This window comes from Penaeus chinensis, chromosome 6 (genome assembly GCF_019202785.1).
Source record: "Penaeus chinensis breed Huanghai No. 1 chromosome 6, ASM1920278v2, whole genome shotgun sequence".
Classification (NCBI taxonomy): Eukaryota; Metazoa; Arthropoda; class Malacostraca; order Decapoda; family Penaeidae; genus Penaeus; species Penaeus chinensis.
Genome location: NC_061824.1, coordinates 26,739,068 through 26,749,967, shown reverse-complemented (window position 1 = coordinate 26,749,967; position 10,900 = coordinate 26,739,068). Strand labels below are relative to the sequence as shown.

The 10,900-nt window shown below is 50.2% G+C and overlaps 1 protein-coding gene across 1 annotated transcript in view; it reads right to left on the bottom strand.

Moving 5' to 3' along the window:
- Window positions 1-804: 804 nt before the first annotated feature.
- LOC125026237 (sarcosine dehydrogenase, mitochondrial-like) overlaps window positions 805-10,900 on the bottom strand; it is a 16,803-nt gene continuing 6,707 nt past the window's right edge. The window contains exons 11-15 of the mRNA XM_047614539.1: window positions 10,693-10,857; window positions 10,099-10,337; window positions 9,796-9,970; window positions 1,847-2,006; window positions 805-1,052 (exon numbers count right to left, since the gene is read on the bottom strand). Of these exons, the coding sequence (XP_047470495.1) occupies window positions 990-1,052; window positions 1,847-2,006; window positions 9,796-9,970; window positions 10,099-10,337; window positions 10,693-10,857 (802 nt within the window). The 3' untranslated portion in view covers window positions 805-989. The remainder of the gene's footprint in view (window positions 1,053-1,846; window positions 2,007-9,795; window positions 9,971-10,098; window positions 10,338-10,692; window positions 10,858-10,900) is intronic.

The window sequence follows — 10,900 nt, the reverse complement described above, 5'->3', positions numbered from 1 at the left end:
CCATTATTAGAGGCAATGAGGCTTGCCTCTTCATCAAATAGCTCCACCAATTCAAACTCGCCCGATTCCCTGACCCCAGGCTCTCCTTTGACCACGGCTCTGAACACTACAACTAATATCCCCTCCTCAATGCCTACTAGTACAGTATCCACCCTAATCAACACCCAAGGAGACATTTCTACTCCCCCAACATGCTCAACTTCAACAACTATACCCCCACAACCTTCTTCATCAACTACCCCATCCTCCCTTATTACTACCTTACAACCTTATTGTCCACCTCCCCATAACACTACTCCCTCTTCCACACGCCCCAACTACCCCATCCTCCCTTATTACTACCTTACAACCTTATTGTCCACCTCCCCATAACACTACCTCCCTCAACACTACTCCCTCTTCCACACGCCCCCGTCCTTCTACTACCCCCATCTCTACAAAATTCTTAAATACTCTATTTAGCCCAGCCAAATGGGACCGATTTTTCGTGATCCCTCCCACAGCTTCTCACACTTTCTGCTTTGACAATTGTTTTCATTCCTCAAATGCATATACATCCTTCACTTGCTCTAACCCCTTTACATTACCTTACCCGACCTTAACCCATTTACTCATCAATTCCTTTGCCCAGCTTTGACAACTAATCACTAACTCAACCACCCGTCACTACCATTTACTATAGTGCTACATGACCTTAGATGTCTAGCACATTTATTTGCTTTTAACCATTAACCAATTAACCAATAAGTCAGATGACGTCAGTAGAAGTTTGGCTTTAATGAAATCAAATGCGTGAGGCTTATATTTTATTTATAAAGGCAGCTGAAGAGTTGGTGTATTTTTATATAAATTCATATAACCTAGCTTATTTCTGAACACATCAGTTCACATATATGGATATGCATGCACATGCACGCACACCCAAATAATGAAGTGCAATTAGTAGTCAGTAATGATTCTTATGCTGAAATATTCTTACTGAAGACTTCTTAAAACTCTCGAAGGACTGCAGGGAAACGTTCTCCCATTCTTTCTATTTCCCATCTACTAGTCTGAAAATATATGTATAATTCAGACAAAAAATTAAACACACACACATGCACACACACACACACACACACACACACACACACACACACACACACACACACACACACACACACACACACACACAAACACACACACACACACACACACACACACACACACACACACACACACACACACACACACACACACACACACACACACAAACACACACACACACACACACACACACACACACACACACACACACACACACACAAATACACACACACACACACACACACACACACACACACACACACACACACACACACACTCACACACATATGAGAGAGAGAGAGAGAGAGAGAGAGAGAGAGAGAGAGAGAGAGAGAGAGAGAGAGAGAGAGAGAGAGAGAGAGAGAGAGAGAGAGAGCGAGAGCGAGCGCAACAACCCCTCCAAAATGGTAACCCAGCTTTTAAGCGACTAGTTAGCAAAACCAAGTCTGCTCTTGCGTTCACCATATTGACATTAGAAAATGAGAAAACCCAATTTTTACATTGGCGCAGCAAAGTCTTCATTAACTGATTAGACCTTGTACAAGAGAACGTTTACCGGCAAAACCACAACTACCGCGCAGGTTGAGAGTGCCTGATCACCTGCGTGCATTCCCCTCCATTGGAGGTGAATGCACGTAGTAATGTACTAATTAAGTGGCTAATTATTAACTTATTAACTAAACTTATATATAGCCTTAGATGTCTAACACATTTATTTGTTCTAACCATCAACAATTAATTAATACACATCAAGACACACCTGGAAGAGCGAGCGCGCAGTCTGGGCGTTGGTCCTCGCATGCGCCACGTACCCCGAAGCCAACGGACACCCGCACTCGAAGCTGTGGTCCGCCCTTCGAACTCCGCCGACAATGGCACCGTCCCTCACGATGGCCTCGCCACCCCACAGCGGCGGACACCTGTACATAGATGACTGTGAAAATGCAAGAGAAAAAGGCTAAAGAAGCATCATTATCATTATTATTTGCCTTTTATGGTTTTCTTGGTGGTTAAATAAATTACACGTTTGCAATCAACTCTTCTTCTTCTTTATGGTTTGCGAAGTTCTAGCTTCGCCCGGGCCTTCTAAATATGGCCCGGCCTGTGTCAGCTTTTTACGGCTGTCTCATTGAGTTGTCTGACAGTCGGTGCTTACCGTGGCGGCGGGATTGCCAGCAGGCGCTCCTGCCGCCATGGTGTAAGCATTTCGCATAGCCTCTTTACCAGCACGGCGGCTGTTGTGGGCGGTCCCTGTCTCAGGAATTTTCTAAGTAGTGGAGTAGTGTGGCGTTCGGCTCGCCACACTAGTGCAGTGCTTGCAGCACCTTTTATCGCGTTCGATTGTTGGGATAATCTGCCATGCACAGTGGTAACCTAGGCGCATTCTGTGAAGAATGACTTCGGTACCTCTGTTGCTTACTTCAGAGAGTGCCAGTGGTTCATAGCCTGTGGCGTCTGAGTACCAGCTGGCCGAGGGGGAGGTTCTCGTTTCCTCTCTGTGGAGCTGCCGTAGGAAGGTACGACCGACCAAGGCACACTTCTCCATAAGTAATTTTCGGCTCGGTTTTATCGTCATGGGATTTGGGGGCATACCCCTGCCAGCGACGGCTAGTCTGTCAGCAAACTCGGTCCCTCTGATGCCGATGTGGCTTGGGACCCAGTTGATGATACTTCTTCTACCCTGAGCAAGAATTCTCTGTGCCATTGTGAGAATCGTGGTCAGTAGGTAGATGTTGTCTGTGGGTGAGCTGTGCTGAAGAAGGTCAATGGCTGCCCTGGAGTCTGTGTGTATGATCACGTGTCCTTCCCTTAGGGACGCGTGGCCTAGGGCTCCCGTGATTGCAACTGCCTCTGTCTGTAGCGAGGAGGCGTTATCTGTTACCCTCATGGATCGCGTGGCGTCCCTTGCTGCAAAGCCGGCGCCTGCAGTGTGGCTCAAGGGATCGACCGATCCATCCGTGTAGTATGTTCTACTACCCGGAGGTGTGATGGCTGCAATGACCCTGTGGGCTTCTGCCTTTAGGCTAGGCATGGGGTGTAGGCTCTTTTTCATTGGCGGGCTCATTATGTTGAACTCTATCAGGCTCAGTGCCCACGGCGGGGCTTCGGCAAAGTCGGGGTGGGAGGAGTCCATGCCCTTAGCAAGAAGCTGTTCTTTGAGCTGATGGCGTATCAACACCCTGGCTGTGTGAGACAGCCAGGAGTTGTTTGCAAAGAGCTCGTTGTCTTGCTCGAGGCGTCTGACTAATTTTTGTCTTAGGCTTGTGTTCCTGGGAGCCTGGATGACCTTTGACAGGAATTGTGTTGCCATTAGATCGATTCGTGAGTCCAGGGGGAGAAGGTTTGCCTCCATCAGGAGGTTGAGGACCTTCGTCCACCTCGGGGCACCCAGAATGATCCTGGGTCTCTAATTTGTCTGTGTGCTTTTTCTTTGCGGCAATTAGAGCGACTGAGGCATAGTCCACAATGGGCCGAACAGCATGTACATAGAATGATCTTAGTACTTTGTGTCTGGCCCCTATGCGTCTCCCAGTCATTGCTCTCATGCTTTGGTTCGGTCAACCAGGTACTGGACCTCCATCTGGAAGGAGAGGGTCCGGTCTATCCTTACCCCAAGGTATAGGTAGTCCTGGACCCATTCTAATTCCACTCCCTGGATTTTCAGTCTTGTGCCTCGAACTCTCTGTCTCAGAGCCATGGCTTTGGATTTGGCTGCAGAGATCTTTAATCCTGTCCTACAACACTCCTCTGACACGAGATATAGACAACGCTGGGCTTTATTCTGGCTGCGTGGTCCAGTGGAGGTGATAGCGAATTCGTCTGCATACGAGATAATCTTGCACCCCACTGGGAGGTTTATGTTGAGGATGCAGGACATTAAAGTGTTAAATAGGGCTGGACTGAGAACCCCACCCTGTGGCGTTCCATTTTCGAGCGGCATGTGCTGCGATAGGTGACCCTGGAATTTGACATTGGCAGTCCTGTTCCTGAAGTAGTCACCTATCCAAGCCAAGAGCTTCCCTCTGATTCCCTTCTGGATCAGGCTTTCCTGAATGGCAAGCGGACTTGCCAGTTCAAAAGCCTTCTCCAGGTCAAGGAATACCACCACAGCTGGGCCCTTGCTGATTGTGCCCAGGCCCCTTGTGAACCCGTGGAGGTGTTCGTGCGGGGGTCCCATTTTCCATTGGAGCCGGCTTAGTACCATCCTCTCGGCCGTCTTGGCCAGGCAGCTGAGCAGAGAGATAGGGCGGTACTTCCCCGGCTCCTTTGGTTTTGGGACGGGAACTATGGTAGCCCTCTTCCAACTCTGGGGTAGAGTGGAAGTTTCCCAGGACTTGTTGATGAGTTGCAAGAGTGCAAGCTCACCTGCTAGTCTTAGGTGGGAGATAATGGGGTACGAGATCCCATCAGAGCCCGGGGCTGTGTTGAAACTGGATTTATAGGCTTTCTTTAGTTCCCCCAGAGAAAAGATAACGTCTGAGCTATCGGGTTCGGCTGCCCTTTCTCTGATCTGAGCGTGTCTGTCTGGCTGTAGACGCTCTTGTCTTGCCCTCAGCTCGGCTGGCAGACTGTTGCTACTCGTTCTCGCAGAGAACTCGTGCGCCAGTCTGTTAGCCTCTGCTTGGGGGTCGTGATGGGTGCACCTCTGGGCTGAGCGGCTGGTAGCTCGCTTGACCCGTTGCCACAGCTCTGAAAGGGTGGTTTGGTGGTCGAAGGACTCACACCATTCCAGCCACTTTTCCTGCCTGACTCTGTTGGCAGTTTCCTTGGCATATGTGACAGCCTCCCTTAGGAGGGATAAGTTGTCAGGGGTTCTTTGCCTTCGGAATAGTTTTCGGCACATGTTCACCCTGTGGTTGACCTCCCTGATCTCGTCGTTGAAGTACCAGGCGTCTTTATGATTCCTGGACCCAGGCCGAGTTTTGGGTATGGTTTGTGAGGCTGCTTCATTAATGGCGTTTAGCAGGCTAGCTTCGAGCACTTCCACATTTTCGCTTTGTGGGGGATCATTGCATCTCAGACAGAGGGCCAAGGCGTTTTGAAACGCCTGCCAGTTGACCTTGTCTGTTTTCCATCTTGGATTCGGTCTTAGGATTTCGGCTGGGCCAGCATCCATGAGGGTAGTTATAGTGCCGTAATGGTCACTTGTGACGGTCTCATCGACACGCCAGCCAATCCTCCCCACCAGAGTCGCAGTGGCCAGGGTGAGGTCTAGGACCCCTCCTCTGACATGCGTTGGCTCTTGGGTGTTGAGGAGAGCGATCTCAGAGAATGTCTCCTGCCGGCCCTGCCGGCCGCATCCGGTGCCCGGCAGGGAACCAGGATGGGGTGGTGTGCATTGAAGTCTCCCCCTATGATCACTCGGTCGTGTGCAGCAGAAGCACAGACCTGGCTGATGTCTAAGCTTCTACATCCTGGCCGGCTGTACATGTTGTACAGTTTGAGGGGCCCCCCGGCCAGGTGAACCTCGACAGCAAGGGATTCAACATCGTCTCCACAGTGCGATGCATCGGCTATTGCGGAGCAGGGGATTGTTGCTCTCACAAGGGTGATCAAGCCTCTCTTGCCAGGTGTTCGTGGCAGTGTGAAGACATGATACCCTGAGAAGCGAACAGTGTCCACTGTTAATGTCTCCTGGAGCATGACAATGTCAATGTTCCTTGATCGCACTACTGCTTGAAGAAAAGCGTTCTTTGCAGAGAAGCTATTGATGTTCCACTGTAGGATGCTTAGATCGTGTATCATGATGTTACTCAGTGATAGTTACATCAGAGACATCGTCGGAGTCTGACAACTCCATTGCGAGGTCCTCGCTGGTTGAGGGCTCCTCGTCTTTTGTCAGGCTATCCTTGGGTCCACTGGGGGGTGGAGAGCCTTTGGTAGCTCTGACTTTGGTTGGTTCGTCTTTTCTCTCTGGCTTTTTCTTGGCTGGCCTTGCCTGGGCAAGGTCAGCGTGGTCTGGCTATGGCTGCACAGATTCAGCCTGTTTTGGCTCTGCCTGTGAAGGCATGGCCTGGTTTGGAGTGGGGAGGGGAGTCTCGTCCTGGGGTGAGGGTGGGTCTGGTTTTGCTCTATCCAGCTTTCTTCCCTTCAGGGCTGCCACAGTCTGGGTCATTGTCGTCATGGCGACCGAAACTGTCTTCTCAGCCTCCTCACTCGACCTCCCCAGGGCTGTTGCTACTGCTGAGACAACAGCAGTAGCAACAGGAGAGTCATATCGTCCTTGTCAAAGAGAAGATGATCATCTGTTGGGGAGGTTTTTGTGTTGCTCTTAGAACCTTTTTTCTTTAGGTTCTTTTTCTTTGGCATTGTCGGAAACTCCTTTTTGTTGGAGACATCCGGTGTCGGCTGGGGGGCGGCTTCCTTCCTCTTAGGAGATCGGGAGGCTTTTTCGCTTTTGTTCCTTCCCCAGACATGGGTACCCGGTGGGGCAGGAACAAAGTCTGGTCGCTTTTGAGCAACCTCTTGTCGCCTGAGGGCCGCCTCTTTCCTGACAGAGAGCAAGTCAGGCTCCAGGCATGATGCTTCTTGGCACAGTTGGGACATTTGGCTGTTGTGTCCCTCTTTTCCTCTTTGTATGCCTTGAGGCATACCTCTGTGTTGTGTGCCTTGCTACAGACACCACATTTAGGCTTGGCTGTACAATTAGCCTGGTGGTGATCGTATTTCTGGCACTTGAAACACCGAAGTGGTTCTGGCACGTGCCCCAGTTACCAGATCAAGGGTAGTGGTTGGGGCACCTTTCATGGTCACCAGGACTTGCCTGGTTGGAGTCTTCCCCTTCGACATTCGGGAAGCCTGCACGGCCTGTGGGTGTGAAGCGATCAGCTCCACATCTGAGACTGAGAAGCCAAGTAACACCATCTTGGTTCTCTTTTCCTCGGGACTTAGTGGGGAAAGACTCACTTTCCTCCCATCGGCTAGCTCCTTCGTTTCCCGGAGGAAATTCAGAGTAGCTTGATCTTTGGGCATTATGATCATGCCCTGATCTCGGGCGACCCGGATCTACAACCGGATTTTCCGTTGCAACTCCAATGCCCTGACCAATTGGTAGGCATTGTCGAAGCCTTCGGGTTTAGCTGGCACTTTGAACTGGGCGAAGCGTTTAGGGGGTCCCGACTCTTCATTAGAGTCGGTCGCCGGCCTCGGACGATTCGGCCCGCCCTTTCGGCTTTCGGGCTTGTTTGTGGGGACAGCAGCTGAAACGGCTGGTTCAGGCTGCTCTCCCCTCTCAATCGGGGAGCCCGTCTGAGAACTCAGGGGCCTCCCTGGCTTAGCTGTTGGGCTGGAGAGGCCAGCTCGCGAGTCAAGATGTTTGACTATTCGGTAGACAGACCCATTGGCTTCGGTCTTGTCCATCTTAGCAACAGGGGTGACAGTGTCATCCTGTGCATGGGGCTTTCTTTTGCCACCAGAATGCACATATGGCTTCATGATGACTGCCGTGGTCTGGGCCTTGCGCGGTTCATCAACATTTTTATCAGTCTGTGGGGGGTGTTTGTTAATTCTTTCCATATAGAGGTAAGTGCTTCATCCTCTCACGCCCCCACCCACCACGGAGTCCAACAAGGGGAAGCTGAGTGTCAGAACCAGTGTCTAACAGCAACAGGAGTGATGAGAGGATATACGCAGCCAATAGCCATTGTGACGGCGCTCACGGACCATTGTGAATGTCAATGGCGGCATGACTGTTTGACCCTAGCCTCCCGGGGGAGACCAGCCGATTGACCGTGACCGTGCTGGAACAGAGGACCAAATAGGCGTGTTGCTAGCTGCAGGGCGTACTTGTTCACGGCATCGCTCAACCTCCAGGACTCCCGTCTCCACAGCGCACAAGGCTGCCACACACGGCAAACGCGTGGGCAGGTGAAAACCCCTGGGGAGAGACCAGAGGGGATGCCTTTCCACCTACGAGACATCATTGTTTGGAGCCCCAGTTGCTCAGCCCTCTGAAGCAGCCACCCAAAGGTTGCTTCACCGCAGTGAGGGAAGAGGAGTCTTGCACTTTTACCAGGCAGTTCCTTTCATCCCTCTGAAGCAACCACCCAAAGGTTGTTTCACCTTAGTGAGGAAGGAAAGGACCTGTGTCTTTTCAAAGTAGTTCCCCCTTCCCTCTGAAACAGCCACCCAAAGGCTGTTTCACCTCAGTGAGGGAAGGGAGGTTTTGCGTTCTAGTCAGGCACTTCCTTTCGTTCCCCTGAAGCAACCACCCAAAGGTTGTTTCACCTCAGTGAGGAAGGAAAGGACCTGTGTCTTTTTAAAGGGATCCCTCCTTCCCTCTGAGACAGCCACCCAAAGGCTACCTCACCTCAGTGAGGGAAGGGGGGTTTTGTACTTTTGCCAGGCAGTTCCTTTCATCCCTCTGAAGCAACCACCAAAAGTTTGTTTCACCTCAGTGAGGAAGGAAAGGACCTGTGTCTTTTCAAAGTAGTTCCCCCTTCCCTCTAAAACAGCCACCCGAAGGCTGTTTCACCTCAGTGAGGGAAGGGAGGTTTTGCGTTCTTGCCAGGCAGTTCCTTATATTCCTCTGAAGCAACCACCCAAAGGTTGTTTCACCTCAGTGAGGAAGGAAAGGACCTGTGTCTTTTCGAGGGGATTCCTCCTTCCCTCTGAGACAGCCACCCAAAGGCTGTTTCACCTCAGTGAGGGAAGGGAGGTTTTGCACTTTTGCCAGGCAGTTCCTTTCATCCCTCTGAAGCAACCACCCAAAGGTTGTTTCACCTCAGTGAGGAAGGAAAGGACCTGTGTCTTTTCAAAGTAGTTCCCCCTTCTCTCTGAAGCAGCCATCCAAAGGCTGTTAACCTCAGTGAGGGAAAGGAGGTTTTGCACTTTTGCCAGGCAGTTCCTTTCATCCCTCTGAAGCAATCATCCAAAGGTTGTTTCATCTCAGTGAGGGAGGAAAGGACCTGTGTCTTTGTGAATTCCTCTTCCCTCTGAAACAGCCACCCAAAGGTTGTTTCACCTCAGTGATGGAAGAGGAGTCCAGCGCCTTTCAAGAAAGTTTCTTTAACCCTCAGAAACAGCCACCCAAAGGCTGATTCACCACAGTGAGGGGGAGAAGCTAACTTTCTAGGCTGTTACAGTAGCCGGACGTGAGTTCGGTTCTGTCTAGCAGCAGCTATTTCGACAGAACCAGGCTGAGGGCCTGACGAAGGGAGGGGTTTCTACCTGCCTATCATTCCTAAACGAAATATCTAGAGTGGCAGTCATCAGATGGTCTGCCATACCAGTCCCTAGCAAAAAGATTGGCAACTCTCTGTGCACCGTAAGGCAGGCACGCTAAGGCCCCCCAGACACACCCTCCCCTGCGGGAGGTAAAGGTCTGCCCACGTCCGAGCACGAGCTCGAAGATGGGGTCCAGTTCACCAGAAGGTGCACAGAGAGTTATCCAAATGCCGAAAATTCCATAAAGGAAAGAGTAGGCTACAGGGCACGAAGCTAATTGCAAGTAAGCAATGAGCATCGTGGCAGCAACGAGGGGTGGACACCGAAGTGGTTATAGCATATAGGATATAAATCAGTGTCAAATGTGTAAATTAGGTGAACAATAATGCTTGAATAGCTTTCGAAAAAATACATATATAAATTATTTGTTTAAAATGATATTATTTAATTTGTTAAGTTTCCTTAAGGGAGCATATTCTGCTGATAGTCTATAGAGGAAAATTATTGAGAAAAAAATGAAATGTTGGAAACACGAATACTTACCCCGGCAGCTCTAGTAGGACTCTGGACTTGGTCACACCCTCGGCCGCCTGGCGCAAAAGAGCAGGCTGCCCCAAGAACTGGCGTTGACCTTCGCCCTCGTTCTGGCCAGGCCTCCACACACCCGCTTCAAGGGGAGTGTCGCCCCTCCGGATATCTAAGTTCCAGCTGCAGCTCCCTGAGGAAAGAATGCGCCTTCATGCCGTTCAAAATGTTCGTGAAGCTATATTTTGGTATAGAAAGACATGGAAAACGTTTGCCATTGGATATGTAGATTTCATTCTATATAATTTTACTTAGACGAACCTTGTTCTAAGCTGATGATATTAAGTGCGTAGTAGCCAGCGTTGATGAGCCTGTACCTGTCGCTTAGAGCCGTAAGCGCCTCGTAGACAGCTATAAGTTCCTCGACCTTTGCATGGACCTCCCAGCACACAGCCGACCGGCCGCACACACGTACTTGCGTTCCTGCGAGACTGACGAGCTGGTGGCGGTTTGGATGGATGGCTATCATGTCGATGTCCGTCGCTCTCAGTACCTGCAGACTGAAATTAAATAAAGCTGAAAGATTTAGATATGGTAATATATAGTTAGGTGGATGGATAGATAGATAGATAGATAGATAGATAGATAGAGAGAGAGAGAGTGAGAGAGAGAGAGAGAGAGAGAGAGAGAGAGAGAGAGAGAGAGAGAGAGAGAGAGAGAGAGAGAGAGAAAGAGAGAGAGAGAGAGAGAGAGAGAGAGAGAGAGAGAGAGAGAGAGAGAGAGAGAGAGAGAGAGAGAGAGAGAGATAGATAGATAGATAGATAGATAGATAGATAGATAGAGAGAGAGAGAGAGATAACGAACAAACTTCACTCCCCTAGGATTTTTACAGTATATTCTAGTTCTGACACGCACCTGTTGGGTCCATATAAGGTTAGAATACCAGTTTCGTGAGTGACGGGCTTAATGGAAGTACTAAAGCCTTGCTTCCAGCACAAGTCCCGCAACAGACGACTGACGATTGGCTCCATCCCGCTGCCGCACGTTACCAAGTACTTAGCCTCGCCTTCACACTCTAGTCTGAGAAAGACAGTGTACTGTAACTCATCCTTTGTGTGATTTA